This window comes from Apteryx rowi, unplaced genomic scaffold (genome assembly GCF_003343035.1).
Source record: "Apteryx rowi isolate R43461 unplaced genomic scaffold, aptRow1 scaffold_257, whole genome shotgun sequence".
NCBI classification, from domain to species: Eukaryota; Metazoa; Chordata; class Aves; order Apterygiformes; family Apterygidae; genus Apteryx; species Apteryx rowi.
The window spans coordinates 1,053,217-1,074,982 of record NW_020448941.1 but is presented as its reverse complement, the minus strand read 5'-3'; the positions used below and the strand labels follow the sequence as shown (position 1 = coordinate 1,074,982).

General features: G+C 37.9%; 1 protein-coding gene across 3 annotated transcripts in view; it reads right to left on the bottom strand.

The window, feature by feature from the left end:
- Positions 1–21,766, bottom strand: part of MED14 (mediator complex subunit 14) — a 36,868-nt gene that overhangs the window by 13,703 nt on the left and 1,399 nt on the right. For 2 of the 3 annotated variants that reach the window (XM_026067274.1, XM_026067275.1), the window contains exons 2-19: positions 21,009–21,035; positions 15,023–15,128; positions 14,204–14,377; positions 13,298–13,427; positions 11,342–11,470; positions 10,922–11,029; positions 9,978–10,110; positions 9,252–9,402; positions 7,678–7,789; positions 6,838–6,963; positions 6,152–6,230; positions 4,566–4,725; positions 4,088–4,282; positions 3,372–3,506; positions 2,882–2,958; positions 750–910; positions 332–478; positions 141–232 (exon numbers count right to left, since the gene is read on the bottom strand). In XM_026067274.1, the coding sequence (XP_025923059.1) occupies positions 141–232; positions 332–478; positions 750–910; positions 2,882–2,958; positions 3,372–3,506; positions 4,088–4,282; positions 4,566–4,725; positions 6,152–6,230; positions 6,838–6,963; positions 7,678–7,789; positions 9,252–9,402; positions 9,978–10,110; positions 10,922–11,029; positions 11,342–11,470; positions 13,298–13,427; positions 14,204–14,377; positions 15,023–15,128; positions 21,009–21,035 (2,242 nt within the window). The remainder of the gene's footprint in view (positions 1–140; positions 233–331; positions 479–749; positions 911–2,881; positions 2,959–3,371; positions 3,507–4,087; positions 4,283–4,565; positions 4,726–6,151; positions 6,231–6,837; positions 6,964–7,677; positions 7,790–9,251; positions 9,403–9,977; positions 10,111–10,921; positions 11,030–11,341; positions 11,471–13,297; positions 13,428–14,203; positions 14,378–15,022; positions 15,129–21,008; positions 21,036–21,766) is intronic. The other variant, XM_026067276.1, reaches the window with a different exon arrangement.

Here is a 21,766-nt window from a genome sequence, read left to right as displayed (position 1 = left end):
TTTGTATCTTCTACATTCATCAATATTAATTTTACAATAATGTAATACAATGAAATATTTTGTAGATCAATTCTGAGAACTCTAAGCCCATCCATTCTGTTTTCACACAAACATTTTAAGTGTGCTTAGGAGTTACTTACTGAGCTCCCCTTGGTAGTTCCATAACAAAGGATAAGTTTTCGATAATTGTAGACACGAACTTCTGAAAAAATGTTTAAGTGGTTGGGTATGTCTTTGAAGAGAGGAAGGAAAAGAGGTAGAGTGAGAAAGCTGTCGTAATCTATAAACATGTAATAAAAAGAATAATTAAAAAAGGAAATCATTTTTGTACCTGGTAAGGATCGTGCAAACTCCAGGACACATTCATACAGCCGAGCAATACTGTTCCAGTCATTGAGGAACATCTCAACAACTTTGCGACCCCCAACTGGTTCAGACAACTGGTTTTCATATGTCAGGTAAACATGACGTGTTGGTCCTGCAGTGTTAGGAGAATGGTAAATACTGGTTAAACTAGAGGTTCCCAAACTGTGGTTTACAGACTGTGGTTGAAGTGTGGTAAGTGACCTGGAAGCATATTTAAATAGTAAGAATGTGCCATCTCAGCAGTCAAAAGTTTTATTCAGGTGCACAGTGGTTCACCAGAAATCTTGAGKGTTGTCCATTAACACAGAGATTGGAGCTACTGGATCAGATTAATGCAAGACACAAAGAAACAAAATTTACAAGACTTCCCAAATAAAACTTACCTTGCTCCCTGGATGAAGTGCTGTTAAGCGGACAATTTGCAAACACCAGCTCAGCCACCCATGTGCGATTATTTCTACCTTGTAATCGGAAAGTGCAATCAAGAAGAGATCGGTCCAGAGCCTTCTGTGTTTCCTCATTTACACCTTTACAGGGAGGAACTCTGTTCAGGAAGAAAAGAGCATATCAACTGTACACAGTGCAGCTCCAAAAGCAAAAAAAACAATTTAACAATTCCTGAAGAATTTAAGTAAACCTGAGCATGAAAGAATGAACAAATTAATGGTAAAAAAACAGAAACAGCTGGACTGCAGAAGAACAGTCAGATATCTTACTCCTCTTCACAAATTTGGGGGGGGGAGGGGGGCGCACATGTGGAGAGATAGAATGAATTATAAAAGCACCCTTAGTTAAGACCAACTTTTATATTGATTCAACACCTGCAAATTATAAACTGTTAAGGGATCTGCCGAATTGGATTGGCCTGGTCTCCTGATGTGTATGAACACATTGATATAAAGATTTTATACAGAGAAACAAGCTAAAAGATGAAGATAAAGAAATTGTGACAACCTGAATTCATGAATCAGTTCTCCTCTTAGAACAAGTTCATTCAAAATGCAATGAACAACCTGGTAGCTATCTTAGTACCCACTTATTCATATCCCAGTGCAAGAATTTAGTTCAAAGGACAGACTAAATAAAGCTTAAATAAAAACACACCAAACTTTCAAACCCCTGAGAGTTTGTTCCAGAAATCTGATATACCACCTTTAACTTCAGCTCACAAGTTCTCAGGACTTCTCTGCTCATAGGCAAAGTTAAAAAGGTAGTGCCTGATACATTTAGAGTGAGGTATTCATATCACTGTATATTTCTGCAGTATAAAAGAAGTTAGGCTGTTTAAATTCAAAAAGGTGTGTTTGCTTTTTTAAACAGAGATAATCTGTTTTATTTGATGACATAAGCCAAAGTTTAACTAGTAGACTTAAGGTGGACTCCAGGGAGTGTGAAAAGCTGGCCGGACTGCCAGGCAGAAAGCACTGTGGTCAACAGTTCTAAATCCAACTTGGAGGCTGGTTATGGCTGGCATTCCTCAGGGGTTAACACTGAAGCCAATACAATTTAACATCTTCAATAACCTACATGATGCAGAGGAAGAACAAGTTGGAAGATGACACAAAATTGAGGGGCGCAATCAATAGCCTGGAAAGCAGGGATGCTATTCAGAGGGACTGCAGCTTGCTGGAGAAATGGGTTAACAGGAATGTCATGAAGTTCAGCAAAAATAAACGTCAAGTCCTGGATTTGGAACCAAATAACCTTATGCAACAGTCCAGGCAGGGCATTGACTGGCTGGGTGGCAGCTCTGCATGAATGGACCTGAGGGTCCTGGGAGACAAGCTGAACAGGAGTCAGCTGTGTGCCCTTGCGGCAATGACAGGCAACTGCATCTTGGGCTGCATCAGCATCAGCATAACCAGGCAGTCAGGGGAAGTGAGTATTTCCCTCTAGTCAGTATTTGACAGATAACACCTCAAATACTGTGTCCAGAGAGGGCACAAAACTGTTGGAGATTTGAAAATTTGGGAGGTTGAACGGGAGGTTGAACTAGATGACCTCCACAGGCCCTTTCCACTCCAAAGTGCTGTGTGGTTCTAAAGCGCTTCCTCTACAAGTTGTTTATCATGCAATCGTCCTTTTTGGGATTCCTTTATTTTCCTCTGGAATATCAGAAACTGGGCATTGTCAAATAATATACAGAGTAAGCAGGCCTCTGATCTGATCTAAAATTGCAACTCCATGTTCAYGAATCATTGCACCATATCTTCCTTAGCACTGCTGAGATTTTAGGCCTGAGGACTGTCAGGAACTGTTCTCAGAGTTCCCTAGTTTAGGCTAATGAAGGAAACAAACCCAGTTCAGGCTCTAAGTCTATTCTTCTTTTTACTTTCTTCAGTATCCCCCTTTTCTTCACTTGGGGGTTCAAGATCCATGATAGTTAAAAAAACAGAACAAAAAAACAACTCCCAAAATCCCTAAGATATTTTTAGTGCTGCTCTCCAGATTTATTCCTTCTTCTTTTAGGCATATATACAATAATAAAATCAAGTATGGGAGCACATCCTCTTACTTTAATAAACGTATGGCATGGCTGAAGCCATCTCCTTCTACTTGTACTCCTTGGTGAGGAATGTCCATATTAGACAGCTAAGAATGAACGAGAAAAACATTATCCCAAGCAAAAAGTCAAGCAAAACAACTTTTTTGGGGGGCTAAGGGTGGCACAGATGTTTCATATTCTGAAGCACTGGAAAGCCAAAACCCAGATGTATAAATTTGGTATAAAGTTTTCTCCCATCCCCTCCTCCCACAAGCATCTCTTTCATCCTCTCCCTTCCCCCCAACTTTTCGAGCCTCTTTCACAGTGCTCAGTATTAGAGAACCAGCTGCAACACAACTAAAGCCACCCAGTGCGAAACATCAGCCACCCAGGCTCAGCTGGTCAAGGGGACTATGAAGTGAACATGTCTACAAGTTCTCCAAACAGTCACATCTAGACAAGGGAATCAGGTGGTGAGAGGGGAGAAGTGGGGAAGGCAGAAACAGTGTTTAATACATACCTCCATACGAAGCCCTATAAATGGCATATTTGTATCACACATGGCTACAATATGAGCTAGGACTTTATTGAAGGCACACATTTCTCCTGATCGTTTTGGTTTCTTAGGTTCTGTTGAACACGGGTCACCAGATAACTAGAATTAAAATAAAGACAAATGTATTTGCATGTTTGGGGTAAGCATTTCAAAAAGATGTCAGAATAATTTCATTTATCCAAGTTTTAAATGAATTACACCCCGAGGACAAGCTTCTCTGAGGAAATGCTTTAGTTTAGGACTAAAACAATTCATTTAAAGTAATGTTATAGTCACCTCCTTCCTCAAAACAGTATTTACACATCACCAAATTTCCATATGTAAGCTAGGTCAATCTGATCCCATAAAGCAACTCTTTGTGGTCCCTTGAAGATTATGCCTACATGGCACAATGCATAGATACCAGTGCTATGCTTATACAAGTTAGTCTAGCTACCTCGGAGTGTTCTGCTTTGGGTCTTTAGACCAGCTGAGAAGGCCTGGCATGAATTAAAACACAATAACTATTGCAAAATAGCTTCCCAATATCTCTAGAAGCAGACCAGAGAAACAAGCTGCAATATATAAGACATCAGCCATACAATTTTTGAAACAATACTACTAAAGTTGGTACTGATCCTCAGAACACGCATTTAGCTTTCATATTTTAGAACAAGCCTGATGGCTTTTGAAGCACATACCTTGCGTTTGACACCACTTTTAATTTGTTTGCCACTTTTTGTGTCTAGTACTAGCTCTTCAATGTTTGGTTTGAACTGCTGTAGTAAAAGTGCAGTAGCAGGGCTGTCATCTCCTTCAGCATAGCTCACAGAGAGAAAATGGTATTTGTATTCTAGTTCTGTAGGGTTGCCAGGAACATCAAACATCTCTACAACCTGCATTTAAACAAAGCAACTAATTGAGAAGACCCTCAAGTTAAGACTAAGTGTATCTCAGTTCCTGTCTGCCCCCACCTGTTTGCTGAGTAATAAACTTATGTCCCCTCCTTGTTATGAGCCTGACAGCTTAACAAACCCRGTGAGCGAGAGAAGGGAGGCAGAGGGGATAGTCAAGGCTTATAGCAATCAGCTGGTTCCTAATGCTAGAGTTAACAGTATGAACTGGCTCATATATCCATGCCTGGGAGCAAAAGATAAGAAGCATTTCTCCATTACTTACAATGTAGTACTGTGGAAGCCGGGTGAGTTTGATAAACAATTTGTGTTTGGAAAGATTTCCCACTGGATGGCTAGCATAATTAGCCAGCTGAAGAGTTTCACTGCTCACTGTAGGCAGATGTTTTATAGACTGTTTGCAACGTTGCTGTCCAAGCCAGAACCTTGCATTGAAAGAAAGGCATTAGTACCCTGTGACTGTATACTGTTTTTCAGAGCACTAGTGTCAAATTAAGAGTCAGTCATATTCTAAATTAACATTTATCACTGTTGTACAAGTTACACACAGGATGTTACACAGAAGATTTCAGGGGTTTACCTTTCCTTATCACTATCTTTACTAATTGTCATCAGCTTGGGAAACAGACAGCCATTAGAAAATCTTTGCTCCCATATGCTGGTAAACGATACAGTATAAAGGTCAAAGCTGGATTAAGGTCACTCTCGATGATGTTATACATGAACTCATTCGCCTGAATAAGTTTGGAAACGCAGAACCACATGCAAGACAGCAAATTTATTCTGATGTTTTTTTTAACCAAGCTTCATTATATTCCAATGGATTTTGGCTATAGTGATAAGACCACAAAGCCTACCCAGGCTTGAAGGGGGTTCGGAAATATACAGCTTAGTTTTCAGTCAAACTTCCACTGAAAACAGTAGTGGAAGGTATGGGTGCTCAGCACCTCTCAGGCAAGACACATGTTTATTCTTATAGATACATTTTAGATATATTTGTCCTAAAATACATTTCAGGGGACTGTCTAGCTGCTTCAAGAACTGCAGCACTACCCAAACCATCAACTAGATGTCATTTGTAACAAAGAGAGGTTGATTAGTTTCTCCAGGGTGCCAGTGCTTCATGCGTCATCATGCTTTTTTTAGAAGCAAAATTCCTCAAGTAGAGGTTTCACCCTGAAATTTGGTCAGAGTATTCAGAATTTCCAGAAAGACTGAACAGGTGGAACTTAGTTTTCACATAGATGCAAACTGTATTTGTATTATTTGCTACAAGCACTCATGGGAGCCCAGTGCATCTTGCGTTAAGTACTAGTGGGCGTCTAAATCTCAGGGCTTCAAGGGGGCAAGATCAAAGGTTTAAACCAGCAAGGGTTGAAGCATTAAAAAGAAAAATGGCTATTATTTAAATCATCTTAGGCCACTTCCTGGGTTTCCCCTTGCATTATGAAAAGGGAGGTCCTTCTTGCAGAGAAACAAGCAGTGTTCAGCTGTAGAAACAGACTGGAATAAAGGAGAAAGGAAACAAGCATGAGCACAAAATAAGATCCCCAGGAAGCAAGTGTTTTGCTACTGACTTAAAGTGAGAAGATTTCATGCAGCGTGTGCACACAGCAATGCATGGGACTATGTGCAGGCAGGCAGACCAGGGCTGATTATAGAATTGACTCCCAGCAAAAGCAGTTTCCTCCACCCATTTAGAGGGGACAGCAAGGACTCAAAGCTGCTTAGAAAAGGGATAAAGTATTTTCCTGTCTGTGTTAAAGCAAAAAGCTATGCAAGTGTGTCCCTACAAAATACAAATATGGCGATCATGCTATGAAAACTAAATGGATCATACAAGTTGCTTACTTGAGCTGCTGGAGCCAAGGAATGATGCGCTTCATATCATCATTAACAGACTTCTCTATGTCATCTAGTGTCAGTTGATCTATAAGAATATTAGGTGAGTGAACAGTCCTAACATTCACATTTCAAACAGAAGTTTTGACCTTTTAGTGAAAGTGTCTCAATTTGACAATCACAATTAAGATACTCAGAGTGATCCACAATGCTTATAGAACCACAGCATTATGCTGTTAGGCAAATAAACTAGAACAACTCACGTTCCTCCTTCTCCTTTTTTTAAGCAGTCTGAAACACCAAGTTAGGATTTATTATGTTGAACAATATCTCAAGAAGTGTAAGGTTCCATAACATAACTTTCAATTAGGTGTATATTACATGACTGCATCCATTAAGGGCACTGCCCTGGCAGCGTGAGTCATATAGAACACGCATTGCAAATGAAGCCTAACAAGATTTAGCCTGTCCTCCTCTTAAAATATACCTAGCTGAACTATGAATCTAAGCACAAAGATCAAATTCTCCATTCTTCATAAGCTCAAATACCTAGCTAATGACCTAACCTGCAGTGTTCAGTTGCATGACCCTTACTTACAGAACTTCAGAGATTTGATAAAACTGTTCACGCAAAATTACCTTAGTAACTGAGAATTCTCTCAAGGTATTAAGTACAAGCTGTTTCAGCTACTTACCAACACCATGCAGCATCAGTTGAAACATTCCAGAATGGAGATCAACAAAAACATGTAGGCATTCTGATCGACCACATGGTTCCAAAATTGGAATTACAAGAGTTGGAAGAGCCGTTTCAATGAATGCTACAGAAAAATTGATGTTAATAATTTGACATGAAATTCAGGCTCATTATAGTAAAACTTAGCCCATTATAATCACAAAATCTTTTTCTTTTTTTTTTTAAATATAGTTTACAGGAGCAATTTTTACTTGCAGTAGTCCTGAACTCGTTAAATCTATTTGCATGTTATTGTACAGTTCATGTAAAGGGGAAATTGAAGCAAATGAACTCCTCTGTGAAAATAGGTCTAGTAAGATAAAACCAGCCATTGGGGAAAGGGAGGAAAATCAGATTAAATTTAAAGGAGAAGGATGATTAAATCCTTGAATATCTTAACTGACTTCATCAAGATTATAGGCTCAATCTGAATCCCAGCAGTTTCAACAGTAGTTAGAGCAGTCTCATCTAAAGTCAGCTCAAGATGGTGAAAGATTAATTTTGATTCTGAACACAAGTTTTTACAGTAGACAAATTTTAATCCTTCCCCCAGAACATAACGCACTACCAGCTTCACCTATTACACTACATTTAGAGGTAGATATTGTTGAGTATTTTACAGTTATTAATGCAGAACGATTTAAAGCTGTCTTGTTACTTCTGAACACACTTCCCTTTATTTATGTTCATATATTTTCTATTCAAATTACTGAAAAGAAGCAGTATCAAGAAAAAAGGAAAACAATCGAAGGCACAGAGAGAAATAAAATTGACACAAAGTTCAGCAGAAAACACATACAATTGTCATTAACATTGTAGCTCTTAAGAATAGCTTTCAGCTCCTGGAGTTTTTGATGAGATCTTGCATGGACACTGTCTATTAGGAGTTTTTCTATGGACAGGTGGTCAATCTGTGAAAAGGAATGTACATGGGCAAGTTCAAATTTGATGTGCAGACATTATGCACGAGCACACTTTAACCAAGCTACTGAGCTTAATAAAATGACCACTTTAGAAAGAACCTTCTTCTAATTAATCTCGCATTGCTTTGCAAACTGTTCAAGATGAATCAAAACCAAATTTTATTCTAGCAAAGAAAATAAATGCAGAAGAGATTTACAGCAGTACAGAATTATACAGAATTTCAGTACATGTCTTTGTATACCAGAATGACCTTCCCCTGAATATTAGCTTTCCAAAACAAGGCCTTAAAAAAACATGTATTTATCCATCCACAAGAGCATTTCAACTCAGCAGCTGCTACTACTTAGTGTTCTTCCTCACAGAGGACTGAGTAGAGCTTCTACTCTAGCTAGATCCAATTTTCAGTAAATTAATGTATAATAACCTCCTCAGAGAAGCATACTTGTTTGTGCTATTGTTATGTATTGTATTTTAAAWAAACAGAAGCATAGCTTGCTATGTCATTACAGCTATGCAATCATTATTTAAGTAGTAGAAGAGCAATGTATACAAAGCCAATACAATTTTTAAGTTCAGGTCAACGAGTTATAAAGGGAGTCAGTGTTAACATTGACATATAAAATGGCCTCACATCTAGTTCTACAATCTGTAGTCCTGATTCTGTAAGCTTCCTTAGATTCCACCAACTCCAGAGGAACTTCAGCAGATGTTCTAAATTAAGTACATTTTCCTATATTTAGGCATAAATACAGGATCTTCACTATAAAGACTAGAAGGAAGTTGTTCTTAGATACCATCAGCTGAGATCTGGAATTACCACAGTGAAATCTCATCCAAGCAGGAAGGAGGACTGCAGTTCTACATTTTGGATCATTTCAACTATCCCATCTTTAACATTTAGGCATTTGCACAACAGAGAGATACAATCAAATAGGCCAGCTGACATAACCTGGTTAGTGATAATGTAAGACCAGGCTTTACATAACACTTTAACAAACAAGCCATGTTCACTCCTTCGTATAACACTTCAAAAGCATAACATAAGACTTTCCTAAAGGGAATAGCAAATCAAGACACAGAGAAGCTGATTTTCAGAGGAAGATTACACAGTATCTCCAAAACAGGAAACGGAAGAATTGTCTCTTTCAAACCAAACACTAACCATAACTGAAACTTGACTACTGTTTCCCCACTCAGCGTTGCCTCATAACAAAGTTTAAAGACACTGAAAAAAACACGTTCAATTTTTCAGATGAATTCAAGACCAAGAATTTGTAACAACAATTAAGATCTCAACAAAAACACATCAATCATGACCTACAATAACAGGCAGGTAGAAATCTTAGAAACAGCTCTTTAAAGAGAATCAAAGCAAAACAAATCTTTAACACAAAGTATTTAAGTTTTTGATTTATAAAACTAGATGCCTACTGCAAAGCAAATCTTTACCTTCATGGCTCTTTCCATCAGTTTGGAATCACAGGCTGGCAGGGGAGGCTCATGAGATATTTGTAAGGGTTTTGAGACATCAGTTTCATCAATCTTAATAGTGACCTTATGAACAGATGCAGTTCCTGTTTTCCTGCCAAGCACCTGTTGGCTTAAAATAAATAGAATAATTAAAACATAATCATAATGGTAGGAAGTATGTGCTTCAGTAGCCAATCCTTGATTGTAGGAGTTCTGCATAAAAGTAACTTCTTCATTGTAATTCAGCTGACACTGCGTTTTAGTTTAAATGTTAATACAGCATTTAGTAAACTATAACCCATAAAGATGTCTTAGAATGCTAAAAATTCAATACAGGAGTTAGATGAACATCTGGACTACTCTTTTTTTTTTTTTTTTTTTTTTTAATGTAGGGCCAGTCAAGCAATACCTCCAGGGACCAATAATGATCAGGAAAGATCGACAAAGAACTAACATATTTAGACACCCACCTAAACATGAGCTGATTTTATGACTGCATCCATTGCCCTCCTGTACATTAGTGCACATCCCTCGCTCCTTTGCRAGTCAAGCACCACGTTTAGGCATTTAAATACAGGAATTTAGGAGCCTCACGTTAAAAATAGAAAATCCAGTCACAAAAATTCTTACTCAAGCTTAATAAATAAAAAGGATCTCATCATTTTATTAAAATTTATTAAGAACAGCCCTTGGAAATTAACTTACTTCCAAACAGAGAGCGAGAGGCATTTCCCTGCATGATATCGCTCCACTTGCACAAGGTCACCCCAGCGTTCTCGAATCAGCATTAGTGTTTGTGAATGCAAGACTTCCAACTGAAGCGCTAAGCAGAAGGAGTCTAGAGAACGGAGTTAAGAAAACACAACAAATCCAAACAGAGTCTGCACACTACATAAATCCATTTGTCAAAGACAAGATGTTGTCTGAAAATACRCTAACATACTAACCAAGAGATAAACACACATAAACAGCATCAACTATTTCAAGATTTCTCCCCCAACTCTTATCTAGGACAGGGTGTTAGGCAAGAGTAGCACAGTAACTTTGTCTCAGAGATTTCAATCCTGATCATCTTTTGGGRAAAAGATTACTAGCAAAGAAATTCAGTTCACATTATAGTTACCCATCAAGTCCGTCTTCTGCATTCACCCTTAAGAAACATTGTGTTTGTTTCTCCAGAAAAACAGTGTTTCACTGAGAGCCGTTTCCCATTATGTCAGTAACTTGTCCTTTGCACATTGGAAGTCACTGCACTGACTTCCTGCATAAGCTCCACCCTACTACAGTACTTGAGAGTAGAGATAGTTAGCTACTGCATCTTAAAAGCCAGCACTGTATTGCATCTCCAAAATCAGCACATGCAGCCAGCTGCTCCTACACTGACTTATCATATATCCTGCTGTCTCCAGTATCTCACCTTTACCTTTGATGATTAACTGTGTACTGATCTGATTCCAGATGACCAGCCCAAGCAAGCCAATAACAAGAGACTGTTTTACATGCCAGTAAGTGACAGTAGCTGTCTCGAAGGCCATCATTTTTACTCCACTTACAGACATTCTCCCCTAGCATCCATCTTTCTTGACCTCCAGCTACTGGAAAGACCAAGGCCATATCAGTTTACTCAAAAGCAACTTTCAGAAGGATACGCAGACAGCTGTACATGTCCTGAAGTGGCTTTTCATCAGCAAACAGCCGTGACTGAACCAACTGATGGATGAAGTTGATCTGCATGCTGTGAACCAAGGCTCGACCATCTTTCACGAATTAAAAATAATGCACATTAGGCATCAGGCAAAAGGTTAATATTAAGAAATATTTACCAACCCAAATTTTTAACAAAATAACCCAGTCTTTGGTTTACTCAGGAAACGTTAGCTACAGTCTACTATTGGCAAGGAATCAAATACATACAGTGCAAGGTGATAAGAAAACAGTATAGTATATATAGCTTCATTATCTTGAGTTGTGGTATGCAAAAGACACTGTATAACAAGGACTTATGCAACAGAGATGAACATCAWGCTAAAAGAATAAAACGTAAATATACTTTATTTATTTATTTTTACCACCAGTTTCTTTGTCTTCAACCAAAATTTCCAGTTTGAGAAGGCGCCAGGGGATGTCAGGGTCATCACCCATCACTGTCAAGGTGGCCTCGAACTCCCCCTCCACTCGAAACTTCACACGACCATTGGCTAAAGGAAGGAAGAAAAATGTTTTACTTTACTCAATCTCACAAGATGCCTCAGAATATCAATATGGTAGCTTCAAGCACTCAAAACTGATTACTTCCCTATAGAGTTTGCTGTGCAGTATATATTTCCATATAACTCTGATGATTTGCGATTTTTTGCAACAGAACCAGTGCCAATGAGCAGCATGAACAGAAGTAAAAAAACTGTCTTGAACAGCAATACTTTAGTCATGATAACTTGTTAACATTCATGTTACTTTAATATAGAATAACATTGAGATGACTACCAGCCTGACAAGTTATACAGACAAAATGTCTAGTTTCTTTTTTCCTTTTTTTTAATTCTTTGCTATATCAACAATGAATATCTTATGTAACACTGCAAACCACTTATATAAAGTTAATATTGTAGCTCTATTTTCACGTGGGCAAGATATTCTTTTGTACAATTTATATATAATATATGTATAAAAAAATATATACACATATATATATGCACACAGGCAAAGATATGTAAGACTATCCAATTGACATATATATCCTCACAACTTCTGGACAATGTTATTCTATTTCAAGAACAGGGAACAGGCAAAACTACATAAGCAAAGTCATAAAGGAAATGAGTGGCAAAGCAAACGATTTCATACAAGTTCTTACTACAAACTGTGGGTCAATCTTCTCAACCACCTAACAAAATATGCCATGCATCTTGACAATTCTTTACACTTAAAATTTCTACAGGAATATTTCTAACTCATGAACTGAGTTTGATTTTCAAAAGCACCCTAGACATGCTCTTAAAGCAAACCACCAAACCAGAAACTAACAGTCATTCAAATATTTAATTAACTGAAAAATCTGAAGAACTCAGACACACCATTTACACTTCAATTAGACAAAAATGGATCCAATATTGAAATTGCAATGGTTCATAGAGGGAGCAGTGAAAATTATTACTAAGGTTTTTCAAGGATATATTCAATTTGTATCTGTGGATATGGTTTACACATGGTTAACCTTGCCTCAAAAGCATAGACTAGGTCCATTCCAGCCCTATTTTTCTGTGATTCTGCAATAATCTAGTCCAATTTTTAGCCATCTTTCCTATAAAAAAGTTTTTCTTCTACCACTACTTGGCTAAATGAAAACAGCAATTAAAACAAAGTTACAAATTAGCAACAAATGGAAGATACCCCACACCAGAGGCAGAAGGAGTAAGGAGAAGTGGGGGGGGGGAAGGGAGAGAGAGAGAGCGCGTGCTGGAGTGAGCTGCAGAACAAGTCACATGCAGAAATAGGAACAAACTTTGTGCATGAAGATGAATATCAAAACAGATTTAAAAAAGGAGCAACATTAGACCAACTTGTTTAACCTAAAGTTCAAAGAGTTTCCACACAAGCACTTAACAGTTTAATTAAATTGGATTTTTAAACTAACTTAGGATAAAAGTTATATTTTTACGCCTAACATGGACTGGGATATGAGCATCTCTATCTATGTTATTGCATTATCTTCAAAGAAGGGGAGAACCTTTCATAATATATTTGTTGAAAGAACAAGACAGTGTCTACAACCTTTTACCATTATCAGCACAGGATTTCTTTTTGAGAGTAAATATTATTTCAGCAACATTATCAGTGTCCTGTTTTTTCAAGAGAGGAAAAAAACATACTTTGTTGGTATGCAGAGACAGGATCCCAGCCTTACTAGATTAAGTATGCCTAATGACCTTGTGTAAGCTATCTTTTAGCTTTGCTTTAGCACTAAACCAACAATTTTAAATCAGCCTGCAATAAACTATTCTTCAAAAAGTAACTTGAATTCTCACCAACTGTAAGGTTTGCCAGCTGGGGAGGGAGATCCGTAGTCACTAATCGATGTCGAAGAATCTGGTTTAGCTGATGAAGTGTGGTTTGCTTTTCACTCTTTGTAATGGGATCAGGAGGGATTATTTTATCCTGTTAAGATGAAAACAAACGAATTTACACATCTCAAACATGTAAAATACATCATCAGTAACAATGATGAAAACTAACCAGACTAGAATTCTGAAAATATAAATACTGCAGGCCATTACACACAAGCAAAGCTTTAAATTTTGCATTCAGATTTTTCATCTTCCAGTTAATTAGATTTTACCCAAGACTGATCACTGTGGACAAAATTGTTCAACCCAGACCAATCAAAACAGTTCTGGGCTTTATATCATGTTAAACACATTTTCAAATATTAAAATCTAAAGCCAATCTTTATCTGTAGGGATAGATATCAGTTACAGTTCTACTGTTTAAATTACTTCACAAAATCGTGTTTAATTTCTCTTTTCTCAGGAAGAAAAAACAGCAGGATTAAAGATAGTTCTAAGCATTTCAATACATCTAGATAAAATATGCTGCAGCCAAAACCACCGAGAACAACAGATGTCAGTATCTCATTTTTAGACTGCATTTTTCTGGGATGTTGGCTTACCATGTGCAAATACATAAACAACCAAGGGAGAAGTGTTGCTATTATACTGGTACTAGAGCAGAACCAGTTCAAACAGAGAATGAGAAAGCATAATGTGTACAAATAGGAAATGCTCTATGTCAGGATCTGACACTACAGAAACCTGACACCTGGCATGCATTAAACTACACTTCCATTTAAATATATCAGAAAAATAGTTTCATTAACATGCGTTTGATATCATACAGGGGATTTTTCTTTCTAGCCATGTTGTAACATTACTTACCCTTATGCAGGTAGGCAGACGTGGGTACGATCCAGTTGTCAGGACATCAATAGCATACGGGATAGCAAAACTGGGTAGACGAGCATGAACCAAAGCATCTCTAGCTAGTGATGCCAGACGATCAGCAGTGTCCACAAACAGAATGGCTTGCTGATCTAGAAAGCTTGATATCATCTGCAGAGGAAGGGGGGGTGGGGGGAGAAAACACACATGCATGTCAACAAATGCACAAATTAGCACCCCTTGGCATTCAGCTCATCTAGTATACATGACTAAGAAGATTATTTGACACTTCCTTTCAATTCAAGTAATCAGATCTATAAAACAAAGAAAGAATGAATGCTCTGGCCATTTCTTACATTCTTATGCAAGGATGCTTTAAATGTGTATGTCATTTCTGATGGTGTGGCAGATGTGTGAAGCATCACAGCTCTTCATCTGATGATTGCTATTGGAATGCAACCCATCTTGTTTGTATTCACTCAGGGCTGGCTTTTTACAACATTCTGGACTTTAGTCTTATTTAACCAAGAGCAGGACGAACATGACTATAAGAACTAACACTGAGATCACCATCTTTCCTGTCCTGTCACCTAACCCCAAGCACTCCTGATACAATGTGCAGACATGCCTTTCTTCACCACTGATGAGTTTTGGAGAACATTAACTGCAAAATGACTAATTTATATAATTCCTCAATAGGAAGAAACAGGTTATAGAGGTTTTTTTTAAGATGTCTATATTAAGGAAAAGTTAGAATGTATCAAAATCCAATACTACTTAAAGATTATTTCATATTAAACTCTGTTGCTAACTTACCGCACATTTTTCCACCTTTCCAGCATTATTAGCCCATTTGACTAAGGCTAACAAACGAACAAACAGTTGACGAGTGCGGCTTGCAAACTGCACGATTTCTATTTTTCTGTAAAAAAGAAAAAACATTAAGCCRGTGCTCAAATATCTAATATGGCTGCAATTCAACTCTGTGCTAATATAAAGCTGTAATGATAACTTCTAATTGTGTTAATGCAGGCATCATTAACAGCAGACTTGTTTGAATAGAATTACTGAAAAAAAGTTGAGCCCGCTGTTTTGAATACCTAAGAACTAAAAAGATACATGGATTCTAAGCAACCAAGACTGTCTGGGAAAACAAAGAAGGCATGCTCACATGAACGAATCACCTATTTTAAGAGAAACAATCACATGGTGAACTCAGATTTTTTTTTCTTTAATCTTTGACAAGATTTCCCCAGAATTTATGATTGAATTTAAAGCAGACAAAGCAAACTACCTAAAAGTTACAGGACCTGATAGTACTATTACACTGATTTAAAAAAATACAATCAAATACTAAATAAAATACTACTCTAGTAGTTTTGAGAAGTCTTTACATTGTACATTACAGTATGCTACCATGTTGCCAGAAGGGAGGAGGGGAGTGACACAAAATTCTTACTTTCCCCATCACTCCTACCTTGCAAAGAGATCAGTATAATGAGAAATTACTGATATCCAATATTCTTCCCACTACGCTTTGTATGAGATAGTCTAGGTGTGCCCCTACTATGCTCTCTTTAAGGAAAAAGAACTCTAGTAAGACATGGAGATGTACACTGCTTCACTTTGACTTTTCCCCCATCATTATGGAAKGCACCCTGAAATCCCATTTCATCTACTGTTCACAGATGTTTTCCTCCCTTTCTACACATCATGGTTTTTCAGTTACTTGGTAGGGTGGAGGGGGGGGGGAAACTGTTTTACTGATGACATTTTCTAAAGTGACAAAAGCACATTCATCACCACAACAGATAGTGGCCTCTACCAAACAGAACTTGCACCTCTTTTCTTTGATTCTAACCTAGAAGGCACCATCCTCTACCTATTCTATGGGTATAATGTGTTCTCAGTTTACAGCAGTGTTTCTGCTGAACATGTTGGTTAACCCTTTGGTTTTGAGGTTAAACAAGGTTAATCCTTTTGGGCAATACATAAAGCATAATCTGATGATAGCTGACAAACTTTTAGGGCAGAAGCACCATTAATATCATCCACTTCAGTGTCTGCATAACAAACTACAGATCTCATCCAAGAATTTGTGCACTGAGCCAATAACTTCTGTGTTCTGGAGAATATGTTTTAGAATGACATCCAACCTGATATTAAAATTCCAGGTGCTGGACAAGCTGCTGTATGTGCACATAGCTCTAATAGCAATTACAATATTAAAGCAAGATGTTGAAGACTTTAAAAGGTTCAGAAAACCATTATGAGATTTGGAAGATGTCTATAGTGAGACTTTGAGTTTGCCTAAGAGATTACTGGCACTCTAATATACAAGTTGCTAAAATYTAAAAGTAGTTATGTCAATCAAACTCCTGAGGGGGATTAAAACTAGTAAGAAAAATTCAAAATGACGTTTTGTGTCTGGAAATCAAAGCTAGGCAAAACTTAGGAAAAAAGCATAGCAATTTAATAATGTAGTTTTAATTACTGAAAAAGTTAGACACAGTCTTTCAATAACCATTTTATTAGTATGAAGCTATAGAAGACTTGTTACTTCCACTTGACAGAATGCTGCTGCCATAATCACCACCATCACCCCCAAATCACAACTGCCCTGGGAGTTCATATTCCTCTACTTGTCTATCAGGAACCCAAAGAGTCATTCAGCGTTGCTATGCTCCTTTGCTCTTCATTACAGATGATCTCATGCTGAGCTGCAGGGGAAATTATATTCAGGGAAGGTGGAACTTAAGAAAAGAGTGCATTTAAAAGGCCTATAAAGGCAAAGCACATTAAAGAGGTTTTCTAATGATCACATCTAAGAAACAACCCTTCAGAATAATTCATCTTTAATACAAATAAGAATCACCAAAGCTTGTTTTTCTACAGTTTCTAACAAAGTCCATTCCAATGTGCAGCAAGCTGAGCAGGTGCAGCAGAGGGCCAGCTTGGCTGAACTGGGAACTCCTGAGTAAACTCAAATGCAAACAGGAAGCACAAAGAAGGTGAGAGAGGGGAATGGGCTACTTAGGACTACACAAAAACTATCCAAGTATGCAGGGACAAGTGTAGGAAAACCAAAGCTCACCTGGAAAAGAAACTAGGAAAGGATGAAGGACAACAAGAAGGGCTTCTATGCAACAGCAGAAGGAAAACTAAGGAAACATGAGCCCAGCAGGGCGAGATAACAGACACTGAAAACCCCAAATCCATTCTTTACCTTGGTTTTTACAGGTAAGTTCTGCTCTCAGATCTTTCAGACCCTTTGGCCTAGTGTTCAGAGTCTGAGTGAAGCATTAGCCACAGTAGAAGACCACCAAGTCAAGGACCATTTAAGCAAGCTTGACATACACAAGTCCATCAGACATTGGACCAGGTGGGATGCACCCAAGGGAGCTGACCCATCTCACTGTAAGGCTGCTCTACATCATTTTCAGAAGGCCATGGTGATCAGAGAAGGTTCTTGATGACTGGAAAAAGGCAAACATCATGCCCATCTTCAAGGCAGAGGAAAGATCCAGGAACACAGAGGCCAGTCAAACTAATCTCAGTTCACAAAAAAATTAATGGAGTAAATCTTCCTAGAAGCTATGTCCAGACAAATAAAGAACAAGAAGGTAAATGGGAACAGCCAGCATAGATCTACCAAGGGCAAACTACCCCGATCAACACGAATGGCTTCTACAGGATGGCAGACTCCACAGAGGATCAAGAGGATTTATTTACTTTGACTTTAGCAAGGCTTTTGACAAGATCTCACATAATATCCTTGCATTGGTAAAATATGGCCTGGATAAGTGGACAATTAGGTAGATGAAAAACTGGCTGGACTGCCAGGCATGAAAGGTTGTTACTGGCTGCCAGTTGGACTTCCATATTAGTGGTGTTCCTTAAAGGTCAATACTGGGGCCAATACAGTTTAACCCCTCCATCAACAGACTACATGATGTGAAGGAACACATCCTTTACAATTTTGCAGAGGATACCAAACTGGAAGGAGCAATCAGAAGGACGTCAGCTGGCTGGAGGAATGGGTCAACAGGAACCTCACAAGTTTCAAGAAAAACAAATGCAAAGTCCTGCACTAGGGGAATCAAATGAACTCGGGTAATAGCACAGGCTGAGAACTAAGCGACTGGATAACAGCTCCACAGAAAAGGACCTGGGAGTACTGGTGAACCAGTGGAGAGGAATCAGCAATATGCCCTTGCAACAATGAGAGGCTGTATTAGCATCAGCACAGCCAGCTGGTCAAGAAAGTGATTATTCCCCTTTAATCAGCATTTGTGAGACTGCACCTAAAGCAATATGTCCAGTTTTTGGCTCCACAGTGCAAGACAGACATTGATGTACTGAAGTGAGTTAGGGGCTGGAATACATGACGTACAAGCAGGGGCTGAGAAAGCTGTATTTGCTTATGCTTAAGAAGAGAAGGCTACGGCTACTGCTGCCTTCAAATACCTAAAGGAGTATAAGAGAGAAGATGGAGCCAGACTCTTCTCAAAAGTGCAAAAGGATGAGGGACAACGATTACAAACTACAGCAGTGAAACACTAGCTAAATACTAGGAGTAAAACCTCTCCATCCTCAGAGAAAATATCTCACTCAATTAGATACAACCCTGTGCAACCTGAACTAACTTTGAAATGGGCTTCAGCTTTAAGCAGGGAGTTGGACCAGTCGTTCTGTCATTAGAAAAGAATGGAAATCAGTGTTTCACAAGAAGTTAGGTGTGTAACTGCACTGTTCTCAGTCATGAACAACCTGTTTTTACAACAGTACTAAAAGTTTGTTTTTTGATCTTCCTGTGTATGTGATAGAGCCTTTGCTGCAAATTTGAGAGAAAATAGCTTTGTTCACTAACTACTGCAAAACATTTAGGAAAACAACATGTCTGTATAGTTGTTGGAAATATTTGAACAAGACTCTAGAATATTTCTCATCAGGAACTCTTAGTTCAGAAAAGCAGGTATAAGATAAGGCCTTGTGAAATCACTATAACCCAAGTTCCAGTTAAAACTTAAACAACCATTAATGTATTTGGATAAAAATCTGACACATGCTACACTACTGGAGGATTAAAAAGGAAAAGAGGAAGAAGTATACTGAGCAAACAAGGTCTCCGTTCTCAAGAAACAAGCCCCTGGATTTCCCCTACCATTATAGATTTTTCACATTCCCAGTACTATTTTGCACCACAATAATAATGTTTCCCATCCAACTGCTTCTCTTCCTTGCTGCAAAAGATACTGAAAGTGATATATTCTTATTAGTGATAAAGAACAGCAATGATTTGCAAAGAAAGGCCATATTATATTAAGATTCATGATTTCCTATCAGTTTTTCTTATCTTAGAGTCCTTCAGCCAGGCATCTAGATGTTGTATTTTCATTAGAGAATAACACCATTACATCTTCACTAAAGCATGTATGCCATGTCACCAGGCCAGCTTCAAGAAACAGTGCTTRAAGTACATCTACTGCTGTCATCATGGCTCTCAAACTTAGGAAAAACAGAATAATCTGAATAATTAAACTGCCTCCCTTACAGATTTCCTTCAAAGAGCTGGAAAGCTACTTGATCAAGAAGAACTACAAGATCAGACAAGTTTAATGAGGATATGAATATTTAAAGCTTCAGAACATCTTCAATTGCAAGACATTCTTTGTAACCATTCAACACTATCTTATTTAACCTGTAATCCACTAGGACTTAGCATGTTGCTTCAGTCCTCTGTGCCCCACAAAGTAGGTTTTAACTTGACCAAGAAGTGCTGAAAAGGTAGATGGGACAAGCCCCCACACCAGTAAGAGGAAGCTCTGGACACAGTTGAGTGTCACTACCTAAGCAAATAGAGCGATAATTAAAAACAAAATCTGTTGGKTTTTTTTGTAGTTTACTTAATAAAATATTATGCAAGAGGAAAGAAAAAGGAGGTTCAGAGAATCATCATAGGTCTTGATTTGCTGAGAACAGGATTAACTCCACAACAGATTATGACAGTTTTGGAAGATTTGAGATATCTGAAATGTTCATCCTGGTGCACAGAATTCTTTATTAATATTCTTAGGAACTTCATAGCTGCAACACATCTCCAAAGTAAATTAGATCAATTAGAGTGCTAACACAGATAAAGGAACCAATTTTCTGGCAACTTCCATATTCAAAGAAACAAAGAAGCAAATCAAGTTCTTTCATCTCAGGGTGGGGAGGGGAGTCTGTTCTGGTCTCTTAAGTCTGTTTTCTGGTAATCTTTATACTTTAGAAATACACAGAATAGACACAGAAAGCAGGGCTCTCAATTAGCATCTTACGATGAGAAAGATGACTAGGTTGCATAGAAAAAGGCAGAAAAGAAGATTCTACACTGTTTCCACTGTTGAACTGCTATTCCGAACAAAAAGTTTCTCCATTACAAAAATCAGAATCTACTTAGGTTTTCCAGTTCCCTTTCACATTCAGGTTTATTGTCACACCATTGCTTCAAGATTCATCGTCATTAAAGGAAAAATGTCCTTAATGGAGCTCACCTACTAGAATAGCAACAGTTACAACTCCTCCTGAACAGAGGAGCAAAAACAAACAAACAAACCCCCCCCCCAACTAGTATTGTCATTGATGCTGAGAAAAATCTTGAATTTATGTAGTAATAGCAAGACAAACAAGGCTTATTTTATTGTATAAAACCTAAAATTATGAAAAAATATTTTATTTGAACAGTTCCACGTTAACCTTAACACCTTAAACAGAGTTCTGTACTTTAGCATGTGTCACAGCCTATCTTGTTGCAACTCACCTTTCCATATCAGTCTTTCTTGGTAATCTATATTAAATGAAAAAAAAAAGCATTATTATACATTATTCTATTATATTTCAAGCTATTTGAAAAGAAATTTTAATCAACAACCTTCAGTTAAGTACAAGAAGAACTACTACACACCTACAAAGAGCATTTTAAAACATTTTTTCTTCCATTTAGGAAATATTCAAAATCATTCATGGTTAATAAAGAGGGTAGCTTGATAGTCCTAGAAAACAGTCTATGGGGGGGGAGGGGGAGGGGAGAACAGAACAGGTGTGTAATAGGACCACAGGGCACCTGCCACTACTATATGCCAGTTAAATTCATTTGTTCAGTTCCAGGTAAAGTTAAAAGACTGAATGGTGTTCAAATCTCAAGACTTGCCCATTCAGTGAGTCATGTAGTACCACAATTTGTGCTTTGTAACTGATGATTTTCACTAAGTATTTACAGCTAGAGTTAATTGATTAAATATGGTAAAGGAACTCATTTTGGGTAAGTCAGGAAATAGCCAGATTTAACAGTTGCTGTAGATGAGCTAGGATTGCTACTATGAATTAACCTAAAGGTGAAGAAACGCCTATTCCTAAACTTTACCCACTACCAAGATAGTAGATTTTGTACTTTTGTAAACCAGCACGTTCTGGAGGTATCACAGCCATCTCATTTAAAAGTGTGGTTTTTTGTGTTTTTTTTTTTTTTTTTTTAAATTGTAGAACTAGGCTGATGCTGACAAATGAGAGAAAGTTCAC